We start from the raw sequence: 18588 nt of genomic DNA on the forward strand, positions 1-18588 counted from the left end.
GAAATTTTTAGAGCCCATTGTGTGGCTTTGCAGAACTCCCCCTCCCCTTAGTGTACAAATATCGATGTACTAAAAAAAATGATGTGTGTTTATCATTTTTCTTTAGGAATTATTATTAACATTCTAAAATTCTCATTATGCATTTCAAATATATTTATGAAGAAAAATACACTTATGAAAGGTTCAAAATGAAATTTTTAGTGTAACAGTTCCATTATGCATCCAAACACAGGGTTTAGTCCAACAACAACAGAGCCAACACTGTTCCTGTACTCCAAGGCCCACGTTAAATACCGGATTGCCCATGTATATATACCCCTATATCGACTCTCTGTTCTCCCTCACTCCCGCTCCAGCCACCCTCCTTTAAACCCTAGACTCCGCTGATCCAACGACTCTCAGTGTTGGACCTCTTCACCTCTGTCGGTAGGTACTAAGGTTCTCAAATCCTTACAAGTTTCACTCGTTTTCGTTCTAATTGGCATTACTGTATCCTCAAATCCCTGCAATTTATGTTTTTCGCTGTATGTTAATGCCCCAAATAATGTATATCTTAGTGTAATTATAGTTTTCTTGATGAAATTAGTGCTGGTTGAATGCAAGTGCGTATATCTTTAGGAATTCCTTTTGGGGTTTTTTGTTTGACTGAGCAAAAGTGCTTTTCGTATCTGCTTTTATATGGTGTTCTCTGTCTGTGTTGTGCATTGAGTGAATTTATTTTGCCTCTGATGATGATCAAACTAGACCTTTTATCTTCCGAGATGCTCTATGCGGAAATTTTGGAGACCTGAACTGAAGAGGCTTTTTTATGTATGTTTAGATTGACAATGCTTTATCTTCTTTTTGGTTGGTTAATTAGGACTGACATCCCCGGATGTATTTTGTGTTTTTACGCGTCTCCTTTGATTACAATTCTTTCCGTAAATTGCGTCATGTAAGTTTTGGCTTTTTTGCTTAGTCATTGTCAAATAAGAAATAGTCAGGGGATGTGAATGTTTCTAATTAGTTTGTGTGTGTGGGAGTTATGTTGCCTCTTATGATGATTAAACTAGACCTTTTAACATCTGAGATGTTCCATGCGGAAAAATTTGGAGACCTGAACTGAAGAGGCATTTTTATGTCTGTTTACATTGACAATGCTTTATGTTCTTTTTGGAGGGTTAATTAGGACTGACATCCCCGGATGTATTTTGTGTTTTCACACATCTCTTTCGATTGAAATTCTTTCCGTGAATTGCTTGCATCATGTACATTTTGGTTTTTTTGCTTAGTCACTGTCAAATAAGAAATAGTCAGGGAATGTGAATGTTCCTAACTAGTTTGTGTGTAGGAGTTATGTTGCCTCTTATGATGATTCAAAATTAACTTTCGTTCTTCCGAGATATTCCATGCGGAAAATTTTGGAGACCTGAACTGAAGAGGTTTTGTTATATGTGTTTACACTTATGTATCTTTGACAATGTTTTGTTTTCTTTTTGGTGGGTTAATTAGTAGTTTAGTACTGACATGCCCTGTGGTTTTGTGCTTTCACACAATCCCTTGGAGTTAAAATTTTGTCCATAATTTGCTTGCACCACCATAAACAAATTCTTACTTTTTTTGCTCGACACTATCAAAAAAGAATTAATGGTCATGGGATGTGAATCTTTTTAACTAGTTTCATATATTGGGATAGAAGTGTGTGTGTGTGTGTTCTATATGTTGATGGAGTTATGTTGCCTCTCATGATGATTCAAAATTAACTTTCGTTCTTCCGAGATATTCCATGCGGAAAAATTTGGAGACCTGAACTGAAGAGGCTTTGTTTATGTGTTAATACACTTATGTATCTTATTTTATTTTCCTTTTGGTGGGTTAATTATTAGTATAGTACTGACATGCCCTGAGGTTTTGTGTTTTCACACAATCCCTTCGATTAAAATTTTGTGTATAATTTGCTTGCATCACCATAAACAAATTTTTACTTTTGTTACTTGACACTGTCAAAGAAGAATTAATGGTCATGGGATGTGAATCTTTTTAACTAGTTTCATATCTTGGGATAGATGTGTGTGTGTGTGTGTGTGTGTGTGTGTATGTTCTATATGTTGGTGGAGTTATGCTGTCTCTCATGATGATTCAAAGTTAACTTTCGTTCTTCCGAGATATTCCATGCGGAAAAATATGGAGACCTGAACTGAAGAGGCTATTTTATATGAGGCTATGTTATATGTTTTCAAACTATGCCTATTCAGTTATATGTCTATTTCATGTCATTTCTGGTTCTGTGTTTCAAACTATAAATTATTTTTTAAATTTTATTTTTATGTTCTTTCGTACAAAGATGTGTTTTTATTTTACTTCCTTATGAGTATTTGATTAGCTTGATATGTTGAATGCTTATAATCCTTCTCTTTTCACTGAAGTACTGACTAGTCTTCTCTTTCTGTTTTGTGTTTAGTGCCCCGCCTTTCCAGCCGATCAAATGGAGGTAGATGTAAGTTGTTCTACTCTTCGGCTAATTCAATTCCTGTTTCTTATGCCACTTTTTGTGATTTGAAGATTTGAAGAAAAAAATTTTGTGTACTGAATTTCAAAGTGGAAGCTTTAACTTCAGTCTAGTGGCAGTTGGCAATGTCTGATATAAAAACAAACTTAGTGGTGTGTTCTATTTGTGATTTGAAGATTTGAAGCCCTTAAATTATGTATGATTATGTATTTAGGGTAGCCCATAGTACTTCTTTAGAAGGTTGCTTCTTATGGTGAACTCCCTGTATACTTTGGTTGGGGATGTTCAAGTTTCCGAAGCATAGAAAAAATAGCCAGTATTAAACAGCACCGTGCATACTTTTTGCTTGCACCGTGTTACCTGTCTCCTGGTACATTTTTACTCCAGTTAGGTTTTTTGTTTGTTTAATATATCAGAAAACCTGCAATTCTTGAATGAGATGCCATCTCTAATCATTTACAATTGTCTTTCTCACGTATGTTGTAGACTGCCAAATAATTTTTCTGTTTACTGTTCCGCAAAATAAAAGACCGCCTAAACTCTTATCAATACTCTAAAGTACATAAATTGATATTTGTCAAACCTTGACTGATGTAGGGTATCAAGAATGAGGAAGAGGAATTTAACAACGGACCACTTTCTGTTCTTCTGATGAGTGTAAAGAATAATACTCAGGTAATCCTTTCGTGTAATTTTACAGTTCTGTGATCATTAGAGCTTTACATTTCAAGAAAAAAAAAATTCTAATTCAAATTAGTTCTGATTGTGCAAGCAGGTCCTCATCAACTGTCGTAATAACAGGAAGCTCCTTGGCCGTGTGAGAGCGTTTGATAGACATTGCAACATGGTGCTTGAAAACGTTAGAGAGATGTGGACCGAGGTACTTTTGTCATTGGTGCTTTATTTTGTTTGTTTCGCATCTTGTGACTCATTAGGCAACAACTGTGGTGTTTGATTTCATCGCCTATCATAGCCTATCATCGCCAATGATATTTTTGTCAACTTTTATTTGTCTATGCAGGTACCGAAGACTGGAAAAGGCAAGAAGAAGGCCCAACCTGTCAACAAAGATAGATTCATCAGTAAGATGTTCCTCCGCGGAGATTCTGTCATTATTGTCCTTAGGAATCCAAAATGACATGTATTGTAATTGATCTTTTAATGATTTTTGTGGAAATAGATTCGGTACCGAAAATTGTAGTACCGAGGTTGGAAACTAACTGCCTTTTAGACCGACTTCCTGTGGTATAGTGTTCTTGTAAATCAACCTCGATCCAGCATTCCCCTCTTGAAAGATTCAGTGTGAATTGCAATGTATTAATGTCTACGTTTTGAAAATGTTTTGGCATTGTCATGTATTCATGTCTCTTTTATTATTGTATTTCCTCAGTTTTTCGTCTCCCTTGGCCAGTTGAACCGGCCGTTAATTGCTTAATTTGGAGTGTGAGAAGCTAAATAGGGTTCGTTAATTATTCAATTTGGAGCGTTAGAAGCTAATCCAGGTTCAAAAATACAATGTAGGGTCCCAAAAATTGTTCAATGTCATTGATATACTCAAATGTTTGAGCCAAATGAACGAAAGTCCATTTCACATGAACTTTTGTCAGATAATTACTTTTGATGACTAGGGAGTTTCGGGCCATTGTAACCACCATGACATGCATTATGGGGTAAGGTGAGTTGAACTTCATTTCTTAATCAAATTTGATCGATATTTTCAAAGTTGAAGGAATTTGCTCCTACATGCATGTAGTCAAACATTCTAATGGATAGGGTGTTGGGTTTTCACTCATACGGTTCGGGTTCGAAACTCCTCCTGTCCTAAATTATTGTAATATTTCAAAACAACCCCCTCCCCTTAATAATAATAAATTATAATACAAAAAGGAATTTGCTGCTACATAAATGCCTAAATATGTTTAACATATATATGACATTAAAATATATCCAAAAAAATTAAGACTGGATACTGCTCTTCGTAGGACATGAATATATTTTGTTGTTGTGTTCCCGTCACAATGAAAAATTTCTCCCCAATGAGAATACTCCTTCAAATTCGTGCCTCCCCTAAATGAATTTTGATATAATTGTTTGGATCCTACTACCAACAGTCTCAGACTCACAGTCATCAACCAGTTCACCTTACACTTCCTCCGGCGCCATCTTTGGATCTCACTGTTTCATACTATACCAAGTCTGCACCTTTACCAATCCCTCCATCCATACATATTGCACCTTCCTCAAACTCTACTCTCTCACCCAATGCTCCCATATTAAACCTGTACTCCTGTTGAAGCTAGTTACAATCAGGTTACTTTTTGCTCTAGTCACTAAATATGACTAGTTTTTTGATCAGTTAGATGTTAGTAATGCATTCTTGCATCCGTTTAAAACAAGACGTCTACATGGTTCAACCTCAAGGATTATTGATCCCTTACGACCCCATCATGTGTGCAAATTGAATAGAGGACATATGAATGAGCAGAGGGGCCCTGAACAAATTTTAAACTTTTGAAATATTTGATGAAAATAGTTGGAGCAGTTGCAGCAAATGAATCGAGGAAGGAGAACATACGCTAGACTCCTTTGAAAGGCTTCTGCAAGATAATTTTATTTTTGTTGTAATTCTCTAGTCGCTTCTTCAGCAACAAGAATTTGCTCAACAGGGAGCAAAAAGAATATAATTAAAAACAGATAGTCCACAGTGGATGCCATGTTTGCAAGTGCGTCAACATGACTCTTCTCACTCCGAGGAAACTCTCGAATCTCGTACTTCTCAAATTTTTCGGGTTGTGTTTCGATCTTGGCCAAGTATAGCCCTATAATGAGATTTAGAGATGACAATTCTAACCGTTAAACTCGATAACCGTGGATAACCATCCAAATGGAATGAATTTCGGTATGAATTTTTGGGTATATTTTGGATAAGGCTGGAAATTTTTCCCCAAAATCCCAAACCAAACCAAAAAAATCTCAACCCTATACCGAAAAATTTCCAAACCAATAATACCGAAACTTTTGACATCCATACCAAATCGATCCCGAACCTTTTGGAGTATGAATCAAGATTACATATTTAATGGTTCGAGATATGTAAATGGTTCAGGAATCCCGAACCTAACTGAAAAAATGTATATATTTATTTTGGTTGCATACATGTTTAATGTTGAATTTAAATAGTTTGATAGTAGACTATATTAGAAATAGAAGTATGAAATTAAGTAGTTTGGAACTTTGGAACATCAATTTGACTTGGTATGAATGAACTGGTATTTTAATTGGTATGAAATTTCAAATTAATATGAGGTAAAAAAAATCTACGTTTCAATTGATATGAATTTGGAGAATAACATTTTTGGCGAAAAGCCCAAATTTTAGTCCACTTCCAGAAAATCTCAAATTTCAACACAAAAACCCAAAACCCAAAATCCAATCTCGATCCATCCTAGAATACCGAAAACATTTCAGAAATCTCGAAAATTAGGAATACCAAACTTTCAGTTTCGGGATTGATCTTCAAATTCCCATCCCGAAAAATTTTCAGTTGGGATTCGAGATCTCATACCGAACCACCCCCTAATTTTGGATGTAGGAAAAAAAACGTGGATATTATTCGGTTATGGTTTTGGATATGATTATAAGGGTCCCCGATCTGTATCCATACCCGAATCTGATCCAAATAATATATAGTATGTTTTTTTTTTTAGTACATCAATATTTTTTACACAAAGGGGAAGGGGAGTTTGGTAAGCCACATAATGGGTAACCTACTAAGTTGGTATCTAATTCACAATCCACGAGATTCGAATCTAAGACCTCTCACTTCCAAGTGAAGATGAACACCACCAGACCAAAGTACTGGATGGCAATATATAGTATAATTAATATTTAATATATAATATAATAGTACTATATATATATATATATATATGTATATGTATATGTATATTCATTATTCATCGAACTTGTTACCTTAAGAATTCAAAAGTTGCGTTGTTTGAGTTGCATTTTATGGGAAAGTTCAAAAGTTTTGAATCAAAATCAATAATAATTCAATGGTGCCTAGGGAGATATCAAAGATCATCCAACATCGTTTGTTATTAGCACTCTAGAAATCTCATTATGTACTCCAAACTTTCTATATTTAGAAAGAAAAATACACTTGTGAGGAGTGCAAAATAATATATGTGGAGTGACAATAACAGTTACCGTTTTAAATTTGATGTTTTAATTTAATCGCTCATTGAATTATTTAATACATCAAATGTTTAATGACGAAATTAATATTTACTAAATTATAATGCGTCAACTGAACGAATATATTATATGTATTGACGAAGATGAAAATAACCGTTAACCTATAGAGAATTAGTTACCCGGTGAGTATGGTTATGGATACTCCCTGATAGTTAATTTACAGTTATGAATATGGTTAATTTTTGTGGTTATGGAGATAAATATAGCATTTCTATCCCCAAACTGAATCATTGTTATCCTTAGTGAGATTATAGGTGGCATATTCTCCTTTCAGTTGGTTAACAATCAAAGTGGAGATGCAAAAGATTGAGAGTTCCTTGACCTAGAGTTCTGCGGCTGCTATATTTGGCGAGCAGTGCTTCATACACTGACAATATAACTTTAGGCCTCGTTTGGTAGCTCGGATTATACTGACTATTTCTGTTCGATAGGATAAATAGTCACCGGATAGTACTGACTAAATTAATCGGGTGTTTGGTGCAGTATCGGACTAATGATCATATTATTTATACTGTGTTTGGTACTGAACCAGATAAGAAAAGGAAAGAAAAAAAAATTGAGAAATCTTTGTTTGTTTGTAGGGGTCGGAAATGCAACGGTGGAGAAGAGGGAATGAGATCCGGTAGCCAGAAGAAGATGCAAGTGGAGGAATTTTTTTTTTTTCTCTTTCAAATTGCTAACTTTCTGAATCATTGCAAGAATTCACGTTTAAAATTGCTAAATTTCCAATCAAGCAAATGGTGATGTTGAACCCATCAAACAGTGGCTGCGAAAGAAGAAGAACCGAAGTAGGAGGACTGGGTTCGCTGGAAGAACTGAAGAGGAAGAAGAAGAAGAAAAAGATGGAAGGGAACTACGTTTCTGCTTTGCAAGTTCGCCGGCAGAGGAATTGGGTTTTGGAATTTGTGGGAAGGAGGGGAAACGAAGAAGAAGATGTTCATCTCTGTTGACTGCGTGGTGGTGGGCGGTGGAATTAGTGGGCTCTGCATCGCTCAGGTACTGGCTACCAAGCATGGTGATGCCGTCCCGAATGTCATAGTCACGGAGGCTTGGGATTGGGTGGGAGGCAACATCATCACCGTTGAGAAGGATGACTATCCTAGAGCAGAGACAGCAACTGCGTCTGGAGAGGAAGGACCCGACTAAATTGCACCATGGTTTTGGAGAGGATAAACAAGCGGGTGTTTACCGTATAAAGTAGGTGGGACCGGATTGTTTAATCTGGTGGCTATTTAATACAAACGACACTAAACATCGTACTCCGTATTATTAGTACTATCCGGTGTCTTATACGGTGTGCCAAACGGGGCCTTATTCTTTAGTAGAGCCATAGCGTTTGTGGGATAAGTCTTCAATAGTCCGCGCTACTCGGTAGTTTGGTTTTATATCCATTACATTAAGAAGTAAAAATAGTATTTCCTCAATTCAACCATGACTGTTCATTTCTTGACTATTGAGTAGTTTGGATTATTAAGAAAAATTAGCGCTAGTGGCGGAATTAGAAATTTATAATGACGGAGCCATAAAATAAAGGGAACTTTAACGAAAAGCTCCCGATACGGTTCACTTTAACGAAAAACCACATTTTTACACTAAAAAGTCAATTCTGGTATTATTCACTTTACCCCTTATTCTGTCCTTATCATTAAAACTCAAAGTTTTCAAGCTCTTTTTATTAGTTAAAGCTTCCAAAAATTGATCATAATTAACTTATAGTTGCCAATTTATAATATTTTTTCTGTAAAAGATATTCCAAATCAATACAAAAACCTTGAGGGCCCGTTTGTTTGACCGGATTAGGGGGGACTGGACTGGACTAGACTGTAGTCCTTTGTTTGATCTGCACCAGGATTAGATTTAATGAGCTTAGGTCGGACTCACTTGGATTATTCACCTCGCTACTAGTTCTTAACGAGGATCCCCAAAAACTACGGGATTGCTAGTCCCGTCTCCCTCTTCTGCAAGTAGCATCGCTCAAACCCGCATGAGCAGCATCATCCTTCCCTTCTCCACTGACCAAACTAGAAACGACTATCGCCGATCTCCATCGTCCGGTAAACCTAGCACCCTTTTGGCATTTGGGTCGGTGATTTGGGGTTTTTTGCCATCTGGGTTGATCCGAACGACAGCAAAAATGGGTCTCATGGTGACCCAGATTCTTCCACCAACAACAAGATTGAAAACTTTAGCATGAGTGCAGTGACTTAGAGTGATTTTTCTTGACCAAACTATGATTTTCCCAGAAAATACAGGTACCAAATCTAAAGAAAAAAGAAATACAAAGAGAGCGATGGGAGAGCACAGAGGTGAAGTGAGAGAAAAAAAAAGAAGAAAAGGGGAGTGAGACATTGCCTATGAGTCTCTCAAAGATGCAAGAACAGACTCACAGAGGACATCGTAGTACTCTTGCGTTTTTTGTTTTTGGAAGAACCAAAACATGCAAGAAAGCAACCTTTGATTTTGATATCTCTCTCTTTCCCTCCTGTGGGTCTCTCAAAGATTGTGTCTTTCTGCAAAACATGACCCCAAAAAAAAGATGGGGCAAAAATGGGGAGAAAAGGGAAATAGGAGGGAGAGGCAGAGAGACAAAAATGGGGAAAAAGGGAAAGGGAGATGAAGAGGTGGAGTGAAAAATGAAGGTTACAGATATTGGAGAAGGATGATTCTAGGAAAAAAAAAAGAAGGAAAAAGATAAAGTAATAATAAAATATTAATTAGTATATATTAAATTAATATAAAATAATATAATATTGTAGTCCTACTTCTTAGTCTGACGATGCACCAAACGCTTTACTAAATCAGTCCAGCTTAGTCTAGTTTAAGCCAGTCCAGCTTAGTCCCTGAAGCTAGTCCAATCCGAGACAGTCTGGTGCAGCAAACGCACCCTGAAAGTCCCAACAAGCCCAAGATGAGAAATATACATCATGTGGGATTCCGTGATACAATCAAGTGCAATGAAGGGTGCCTGACCAAACTTGAACACTAGAGAAGCTTCAAATTAGGAGATATGAAGTCTGCGTGGATTAAAGTCTTTCACTTGTTTGAGAATTAGTATGCTAAATTTTTTTTAAGTGAAAAAGAACACAACCAATGCAATTTCAGTTTGTGTCAATTTAAAGAATATTTGATTAAAGGTCTCTTTATTTCGTTTATCTAGCTGGTACAGGGTCAAACGAAATAGGCATTTATATGTTATTGGAAAAGCAGTAGCCAATGCCCCTACATTGGCTCCACCACTGATTAGCGTTAGTGAGTTAGAAGAGAGAGATCGAACTCCCACTAGAGTGCATATACATGATTGTTTTTTGTTTTGACAATAAAGCACGGCACCTATGTACCTAATATATTAATTTTTTTCATATAGCTGAGCCAGTCCCTATCCAAATCCGTGCCCGTAATATGATCTCGATTCGCCTTCGAAGAAAACCTAACTAAACCGAACCAAACCAAATCGAACCAAATCAACACCGCACCTTACTCGTTTTAGCAGCGAACACATGATTGATTCTCCCTCTAATTTTGTCGAGACCACACGAAAGTGCGAGTGGATATCAAAAGCACCACTCCAGCAGAAAAAATGGCTGCTGCCTTAGCACCATCCCCTTCTCTCCGGTTCAATCCCTACTCCACCCTCCGGCTCCTCTCCTTCTACCCCAGAACCCCACTTCCCTGCCGCACCCCAACTCCAATTTTCCCGCCATTTCTTCCCCGCCTCTCCCGCGCCGCCGCCGTCCCTCGCCGGAGGTCCTTCTGTACCCTCATCTCCGCAGCTCTCCACTCCGGCGGAGCTGCCGAGAGGACGAAACCGGAAATTGCTGAAGAGCGGAGGTCCGAAGGCGGCAACAACAGAGTTGGGGAGTTCAGGAAGAAGCTCAAGGTTGTGGATGTCAAGGGAGGGTCCGATGAGGGGCTCGAGCGCCTGGGCCAGAGCTTGGTGGTTATGGGTTGGGTTCGTACTCTCCGAGTTCAAAGCAGCGTTACATTCATTGAGGTAATAGCAACAGCATAATTCATGCAACCTTTCTTTTCCCCTAATGTTTCAGTTACAATTTGCACCTGAATTTGACGCCTCGTAGTTTAGATTAGATTGGAAGATCGATCGAATTAACAAAAAATGTTTTATTTGTGGCTTAATAATATGAGTTTGGTGTTAAATTTTGCACATTTAGGTTAATGATGGGTCGTGTCTCTCAAACATGCAATGTGTATTGGGCTCAGATGCTGAAGGTTATGATCAGGTACTGTTACTAATCACTGTTTAGCAAAATGTGTGTTTCTATCCATGTATATATGTGCTTATAATTTTTGTATTTGGCGTTGAATCACGTAAATCTCTTGTGTTCTTTTGAGATTGTTTGTTTTAGCTTTCGCCTACAACGTTGATATTTGGTATTTTGTTAGAATTCGCTTCCGCTTGCGCATAAAAGTACAACAGATATGTGCTTATAATTTTTGTATTTGCTTGTAATTTTACTTCACACCAATGAGTTGTAAGCCACTTGGGTTAGCCCACAGCTTGATTTTCGTGTAATAACTATTGGTTATGTATGTTTGTGATCACTTTATTTGGGTTGAACGAGTTCTATCTGCATTCATTGGCTGAAGAGAAGAGTTCTATCTATATGAATGTGCGTTTGTTCTGTAACCCTTTTTTGATGAAGTAAGCAAATTTTTATGGGGATATTAATTTCCTGATAATTTAATGGAATATGTGGCATACCATCATGTCTTTACTTCAAGCTGTGGAGCTTATTGATAGGTAGAATCTGGCTCAATCACAACTGGTGCATCAATATGGGTGCAAGGGATAATATCTGCCAGCCAAGGATCAAAACAGAAAGTGGAATTGAAGGTCAACAAAATTGTTCTGGTTAGTATTTCCTGTCATTTATGTGTTGCTTGATGGCTCTCTTATTTCTGGTAGATTCCAAGTCAGTTGTGTTGTTGCTTCCATGCATCTAAGTTCTAACTACCATAACGAATGTTATTCATGTAGATCGTTAATCTTTACTGAACAAAGAGAGAAGATTCTAATTATCGACTTTAAATTATGATTATAAGCTGCAATGGAGTCTCTCTCTGACAAAATGACCTTGATAAGTGGAAACAGAAAATATAGAATTGCTTCTTTATATATGTAAATACTGATCTGCATTTCATGTGAAATCACACAAGCTTCTACTATGCTAACAAAACAAATAGAATAATTGTTAACGTTCTCCATCTTGTAGGTTGGAAAGAGTGATCCCTCGTATCCCATCCAAAAGAAAAGGGTCAGTAGAGAATTTTTGAGAACAAAAGCTCATCTTCGGCCGAGAACAAATACTTTTGGTGCGGTATGTGCTGTCATTTCCTTTGTTTCTTACTGTTTCACTACAGTTACAAATGCCATTAGTTCCATTAATCTTTTTAAGTTTTATGCTTCTATTTTCTTTTATTTTATCTAACTTGCCATATGTTGTCATCGCTCCATTTTAGACAGGTCTCTTTGTAGTTGATTGGTGTTCAAATCAGCCTTCCATTTATGTCTTAATTGTTTTGGTTGTTTCATCTCACAGTTTGGTTACTTATCAAACTAGAATTTTATTTTAAATGTATTGGCGAGACATTAAACAATGCATTATGATATTGGTGATTGCTAATTTTCAGTTCAAAGTGAGCTGTGTGAAACTGACCTTTGATGGTTGCCTCAGTAAATTTTGTTTTAGCATGTATTTGCTCAAGCTGAAGTGACAGGTCGTGCAGTTTTGTAATATCATGCAATGCTTTTTTCAAAACTCCAATTTTTTTTTTATGTTTACTTTTCCAATAGTAACTCACTTACTTAACCTTGTATTTTCAATTGCTGCTCCAATGTATTTAGTGCATCAATCTGTAATGGTATGTTTAGGCTTGAATTCAGTAATAATTACTTTGAGATATATCCTTAACTGACTGAGAATGACAACTCCGGCATGGCAAACAATTTATGTGCGTCTTTGAATATTTGCTTTTGGAGTTACGGTGTCTTCTTCAATTATCTTTACTTTTTTTTCGTGATGATTTTAGGTTGCAAGAGTGAGAAATGCTTTGGCATATGCTACTCACAAGTTTTTCCAGGAAAATGGATTTGTATGGGTTTCCAGTCCCATCATTACTGCTTCAGATTGCGAAGGAGCAGGTGAACAATTTTGTGTGACTACTTTGGTGAGCACTGTGGATTAAAAGTTAATTTATTATGTTTTGGTTCAAAGATTGCTGTTCCTCTGAACTGCTGAAATAACACGACCCTATGGAGCATGTTTATTCACTCCTTTCTTGTTTTATATGCTATTCTGACAAACCCTTACGTAATATTTATACATTAAAATTTCAAAAGTAGTCTCTTTGGTGAGCACTGTGGATTAAAAGTTAATTTATTATGTTTTGGTTCAAAGATTGCTGTTCCTCTGAAGTGCTGAAATAGCACGACCCTATGCAGCATGTTTATTCACTCCTTTCTTGTTTTATATGCTATTCAGACAAACCCTTACGTAATATTTATACATTAAAATTTCAAAAGATAGTCTGGTAACATAAGAAGATTATGCCGCCACACTGAATTTAGATTATTAATTCGGTTGGTTCTTCCCTGAATGTGTTGTCCAGTTTTAGTCTAACGAAATGAACAATTTTATGTTTTCCATACTGTGTGCCACAAGAATATTTCCCTCTCTATGTTATACGTGTATGTTTTTCCAAGGAAAATATTCTACCTTGAACTGAATTTATTTGTTTCCTTAATTGTTTCCTTGTATCCTAGTGCCTCCTTGGAGATATATAGCTAAGAGGCCACTTAGAATATTAGTACTGCATTTAGTCTTCTTCTACTGCCATTGATTTTAAATCTGCTGTATGTTGCTAAATACTTCTGTTAACTCTTGTATTTGTTTAATGAACAGATTCCAAGTTCTAGAGAAGCCTCTCATTCTCCTGTGGATGGCATTCCAAAATCGAAGGATGGCCTAGTTGATTGGTCACAAGTGAGTTGGATGAATTTCCATATTCTAAGTTATAACTAAGCAAAGTATATTCTTATGCATAGGTAAAGGGAATCAAGAAAAGTACCTTAGATATTTATAAATATTTAATACTTTAATTTATAAAAATTATGGCATGGTGCTTTGCGTTTTGAATTTCCCCATATCTTATTTGGACTTCATATGATGTTTGAATCTTATCAAATTAAATTCATGGTGAATTAATATGAGGTCATTTGGCTTCATGTGGTATTACCAAATTAAATGGCACTGTTATACTAGTAAGTTAGATAAACTTCAAGATTGATTTCCTAGTATACAAATTTAATATCTCAAGGAACCCTCAATGATGTTATCCAGGATGTCGACTGTTGAGAAATTGAGACTCAAATCTGTAGACAACGGTAAACTATCCATAGTAAATAACAGTTTAATTTTGCTATTTGGTGTTGGGAGGTTTTTACATTGCGCAACTACAAAAGAGGTTGTAAACTCAAAAGTGCAGTTTTGTATTAATGATGAAATTGTTGTTAATTATACTATGTCATCCCTTCTTGTTCTGTGTTTAATAACAGGAGTGGTGTTCGAAATTCATTTGAATCTGTTACTTCCAGTAAGACTGGGCTTGATAATATTTGAAAATGACCAAAGAAACTGGGTCATCTTGTTAATTTCCGTTGTTGTGACTTCCATTTGTGAGTTTTCATTTCACTATTTTGATGTCAGGATTTTTTTGGGAAGCCAGCATTTTTGACTGTCTCTGGCCAACTCAATGCTGAAACCTATGCTACTGCTCTGTCTGATGTATGTATTTTCTTAACTGCATTGGTTCTTATCCTCACTTTACCGATCGGAATCACAATCAGTGTAATTTTTTCCAAGATAAATCCATGCATCGTTTTTCCAGGTATATACATTTGGGCCCACATTTCGGGCTGAAAATTCCAACACTTCTAGGCACCTGGCTGAATTTTGGGTAAATTTAGCTCTCTTTTCTTCATACACATCCGTTTCTTTACTTTAGCTGTTTTGGTTGTATTTTTCTGATAATTTTTTCCCTATTCTGCCTTGGTTAAGATGATTGAACCGGAACTTGCATTTGCTGATCTGAATGATGACATGGCCTGTGCAAGTGCCTATCTCCAGTATGTAGTATGTTACCTTTCAAAGCTATTTCCTCAACACTACTGTCTGACCATGTTCTTGCAAACTCACCAGCGTGGTAAAGTTGTCAAGATATTGTTATTTTGGATTTTAGAGTAACATCTACTTCCATGCTTGAAGGTGAGACACATCCTCGAAAATTGCAAGGAAGACATGGAATTTTTCAACTCTTGGATTGAGAAAGGAATCATTGGTCGATTGAGTGTATGACCTCTTGCTGTAACTTGTCCTCATTTTATGTTATACATAAATTCGCTCCATATATTTTGTTTTTGTTTTTTTTTTTTTTTCCTGAAATGGGTATTCATGTGATGACTAAGCTAAATGGCTTGTTTTCCAAGGTTCCATTAATCATTGTCCCTCATTCTCTTTCCTCTCTCTCTTTCTCTCTCTCTCTCTCTCTCTCTCTCTCTCTCTCTTTGTGCATCCATCAACAGGATGTGGCTGAGAAGGACTTCGTGCAGTTGACTTATACTGATGCAGTCGAACTTCTTCTTAAAGCAAATAAGAAATTTGAATTCCCAGTATGGCCAACTACTTAAAGCTTTTAACAAATAATGTTACCGCTCTCTGTTGTGAACTAATTTCTCTATGATGGTTATCTAAGTCAACAATGTTTTAGTGTGTATGTAGTGTAACCTGTACAGATAGCCTTCAATAGTCTTCTGTGGACCTATTTGTGTACAACACTATAATTTGACTTCATCGTAACCATTTCTCCTCAGAGCTTTTTGAGAAGATTTAGTTAATATTTAAATCTTCCAGTAACCATAAAATTGCTTGCTACTTTTTGGAGGCTCTTTTGGAAGTGCTTTTAAAATTACCGAAAGTGCTTTTGATGAGGTTGCTTTTGGAACTAATTCTTAGTAAAAATGCAAGTGAATCCTGAAAAAGCACTTAAAAGTTCTTTCTCTAAGAAGCACATAATTGGTGCTTCTTGCTGGAAGCACTTAAAAGTTTTTTCGGTACTCAAAAATACTTCCACCAAAAGCCCTTTCAGCCATTTTAAAAGCACTTCCAAACAAGTCCTGGACCAGGTACCAGTGGCAGTAATGTTATTGACATGTATAGTTTGGATAGCCTCCCACTGGATTGCTACTTTCTGACATTTTGATAAGACAGCTTTATGCATGTGAATGGTGACTTAGGCCGATGTTTCATGATATTGGATGATGCCTCTTTAAGAATACTTTAGAAAAAGAAAAACTTTGTTGATTAAATTCAGTGAGTCAGAAGACACTCATAATTTGTTTTATTTTTTTATTTGAGAAATTTTCAGTTCTTAAAACATTTGAGAGTCAGTTTTCATGTAGTGTTCTCTGGTTACAAAAGATAGTGTTTAGTTCCATCGTTGTATACTGGTACATTTGTAGCAATACTACTATTCTTTATCACTGTTTAACTTTCAGAATGTTTTCGACCTTATATTCTGAACTCCTATTCAACATTTATTATCAGGTCAAGTGGGGTTGTGATTTGCAGAGTGAGCATGAACGTTATTTAACTGAAGAGGCATTTAGGGGATGCCCTGTAATTGTCAGAGATTATCCAAAGGCATGAACCTCTCTGTTCTACTTTTTTCTCATCTATGGTAGAAAGGAAAAACTAATTATGACATTTTATTCCATTTATCGAATTACTGTTCTGAAGCATTCAAGACACATTACCATTTCAGGAGATCAAAGCATTTTACATGCGGCAAAATGATGATGGAAAGACTGTCGCAGCAATGGATATGTTGGTTCCTCGGGTAATCTTAGCGTCTACCATTTCATTTCTATTATAGCTGCCCTCTAAATATCTGTTAATAAAATTTGGTTTGAAATTTATTTTAGCGGGTATGCTGACATGTCATACGTACTTTTCAACTCCTCATTACAAATATATATATATATATATGTATGATGTTATTCTTAGTTGTAAAAAGCCTGAAAATGCATTATTTGAGTTGATCAGTGAATTACCAATGATAATAAAAGGAAAATGTTGTAAAACCCCAAGGTTTTTGGCTCAGCAGTCAGTCGTGTTGAGGCAATTAGTCAGAGTCAGGTCTATAGTGGCAACTTATGTTTTTTGGGTTGGCTGTTGACTAAGACGACATAACGTAAGATAAGACGAAGACAGAAACATGACAAGACCTGGCAAACATAGTCTTATTTACTAAATGGGTGGCAAGAAGCAACAAGAGTAAGATGCTTACTTTATTTTGGGAGGGTTGCATTTGTCATGTATTTAGTTATACTGCTAAACTGTGTCCTCGTGTGAATTTTTGTATTAATTTTGTCAACAGCCTTTAGTTTAATATCTCGTGTGCTGACACAGCATTGTGACAAGAAAGTCTTCACAGACACGTCCGTCAACATTTGGCTAATTTCATGTCATTCAGTATTAGTAACATATCTTGTCATTCCTAGATTGTTTCCCTTAGTTAGCTGGTGTTGTCCACGGCAATAGTTAATTTTGTTTTGCCCCGTATATTGATGTACTTCTGTCAGGTTGGCGAGCTTATTGGTGGAAGCCAGAGAGAAGAGAGGCTTGAATATTTAGAAGATCGGTTGGATGAATTAAAGCTGGAGAAGGAAAGCTACTGGTGGTATCTTGATTTGCGTCGTTACGGTTCAGGTACTCCATTTGCTGACTGTTTAGAATCATGTGCTTCTACTCAATTAGAAAATCTGAGCTTGAATTTAAAAAACATACAGAGACATTCTTCCACCCTCATTATCCCCCACAATGTGTCTAAATATACTGACTCGAACACCCAACTATACACATCCCACCCACCGATCTTGTTCTTCTACAATCCTTTTCTTTTCATGTTCTCTCACCAAAACTTATACCTGACTCAAGTGGCACAGTTAGACATGGAGAGGGCAAATTTGAAAGTAGGCACTGTTTAATGACTGTTGCAGTGATAAAATATTGTTGGCTGCTATGATGTAGAGTCCGGCACCATCCAATATGTTAAATTACATTTATTTCTGGACTCAATTTATTAGATCTAGCCGTTGTGAATTATCTCGTAGCCCTCCACGCTTTTGTTCTTATAGAAGCATCGAGCGCGTGCTGCAATATTGTGCGTACGATAACAATATTCCATACCTAAAATAATTGTCCTTGGTTCACTTGCTGCATAAAGAGTACTGGAACAGTTTCGGTGAAGATATTCATATTCGTCTAGTTGTAGGAGAAGGATAAAACCTTGGATAATGTATAATAGTTATACTTCTGAAGCTTCTGTATTCCGAGTAGATAAATGATTTGATACTTGATCTCCATTTTCCTTGTTTCTCCAGTTCCTCATGCAGGCTTCGGTTTGGGTTTTGAAAGGCTTGTACAGTTTGCAACTGGGATAGACAACATTCGAGATACTATTCCGTTTCCCCGGGCACCTGGTTCGGCAGAGTTCTAAAGCGTTTGCTTTCAGTTGCGGAATAAATTTCCCTCAATTTGTATTACTAATTTGTTAACTCGTGTATATAGACCTGGAGGATAAGTCCGTATTTGTTTCTGCTCGTTTGTCGCCATTTTGTGGCTTTTTTCTTGACCAACCCATTTTATGGGGCGGTAGCACATTCCCAGTGAAATCATTCTAGGATCTCCCGTCTTTGGTTTTTTATTTATTTATTTATTTTTAATGTTCTTTCTGAAACCCTAGAAACGCCATTGATGTTTGTTTAA

At 36.5% G+C, this 18588-nt stretch overlaps 2 protein-coding genes, 6 non-coding genes and 1 pseudogene across 9 annotated transcripts; all 9 read left to right on the forward strand.

Moving 5' to 3' along the window:
* Positions 1–325: 325 nt before the first annotated feature.
* LOC137710925 (uncharacterized) lies at positions 326–3846 on the forward strand. Of its 2 annotated transcripts, none has more exons than XM_068450088.1 (5): positions 326–426; positions 2441–2476; positions 3086–3163; positions 3264–3368; positions 3510–3846. In XM_068450088.1, the coding sequence occupies exons 2-5, from the start codon at positions 2465–2467 to the stop codon at positions 3624–3626; spliced, it is 312 nt and encodes a 103-aa protein (XP_068306189.1). In that variant the 5' UTR covers positions 326–426; positions 2441–2464; the 3' UTR covers positions 3627–3846. The 2 variants fall into 2 exon arrangements, with proteins under 2 accessions (XP_068306189.1, XP_068306190.1); XM_068450089.1 differs by having other exon boundaries at positions 328–430.
* LOC137711787 (small nucleolar RNA Z159/U59) lies at positions 722–802 on the forward strand. Its single transcript, XR_011065133.1, has one exon. It is a non-coding gene; the product is annotated as a small nucleolar RNA Z159/U59 (small nucleolar RNA).
* On the forward strand, positions 1030–1111 carry LOC137711786 (small nucleolar RNA Z159/U59). Its single transcript, XR_011065132.1, has one exon. It is a non-coding gene; the product is annotated as a small nucleolar RNA Z159/U59 (small nucleolar RNA).
* On the forward strand, positions 1341–1423 carry LOC137711785 (small nucleolar RNA Z159/U59). Its single transcript, XR_011065131.1, has one exon. It is a non-coding gene; the product is annotated as a small nucleolar RNA Z159/U59 (small nucleolar RNA).
* LOC137711783 (small nucleolar RNA Z159/U59) lies at positions 1718–1800 on the forward strand. The gene has a single exon (XR_011065129.1). It is a non-coding gene; the product is annotated as a small nucleolar RNA Z159/U59 (small nucleolar RNA).
* Positions 2104–2186, forward strand: LOC137711784 (small nucleolar RNA Z159/U59). The gene has a single exon (XR_011065130.1). It is a non-coding gene; the product is annotated as a small nucleolar RNA Z159/U59 (small nucleolar RNA).
* Positions 2729–2866, forward strand: LOC137711803 (small nucleolar RNA snoR137). The gene has a single exon (XR_011065148.1). It is a non-coding gene; the product is annotated as a small nucleolar RNA snoR137 (small nucleolar RNA).
* A 1375-nt stretch (positions 3847–5221) lies between the features above and the next one.
* Positions 5222–7946, forward strand: LOC137709964 (uncharacterized; annotated as a pseudogene).
* Positions 7947–10186: 2240 nt separating this feature from the next.
* Positions 10187–18506, forward strand: LOC137711371 (asparagine--tRNA ligase, chloroplastic/mitochondrial). The gene is made up of 15 exons (XM_068450604.1): positions 10187–10736; positions 10915–10983; positions 11505–11615; positions 11977–12081; positions 12794–12931; positions 13666–13746; positions 14470–14547; positions 14651–14719; positions 14821–14895; positions 15028–15111; positions 15345–15431; positions 16366–16461; positions 16583–16657; positions 17403–17529; positions 18204–18506. The coding sequence occupies exons 1-15, from the start codon at positions 10323–10325 to the stop codon at positions 18317–18319; spliced, it is 1725 nt and encodes a 574-aa protein (XP_068306705.1). The 5' UTR covers positions 10187–10322; the 3' UTR covers positions 18320–18506.
* The last annotated feature ends 82 nt before the right edge of the window (positions 18507–18588 follow it).

The sequence above is a fragment of the Pyrus communis genome, chromosome 12 (genome assembly GCF_963583255.1).
Source record: "Pyrus communis chromosome 12, drPyrComm1.1, whole genome shotgun sequence".
NCBI lineage: Eukaryota > Viridiplantae > Streptophyta > Magnoliopsida > Rosales > Rosaceae > Pyrus > Pyrus communis.

Coding starts and splice junctions, on each gene's coding strand:
- LOC137711371 (XM_068450604.1), top strand. CDS start 10,323: ATGGCTGCTGCCTTAGCACCATCCCCTTCTCTCCGGTTCAATCCCTAC. Junction 10,737..10,914: donor GCAGCGTTACATTCATTGAG/GTAATAGCAACA, acceptor TTGCACATTTAG/GTTAATGATGGGTCGTGTCT. Junction 12,932..13,665: donor AATTTTGTGTGACTACTTTG/GTGAGCACTGTG, acceptor TTTAATGAACAG/ATTCCAAGTTCTAGAGAAGC.
- LOC137710925 (XM_068450088.1), top strand. Junction 3,164..3,263: donor GTGTAAAGAATAATACTCAG/GTAATCCTTTCG, acceptor TTGTGCAAGCAG/GTCCTCATCAACTGTCGTAA. Junction 3,369..3,509: donor TTAGAGAGATGTGGACCGAG/GTACTTTTGTCA, acceptor TTGTCTATGCAG/GTACCGAAGACTGGAAAAGG.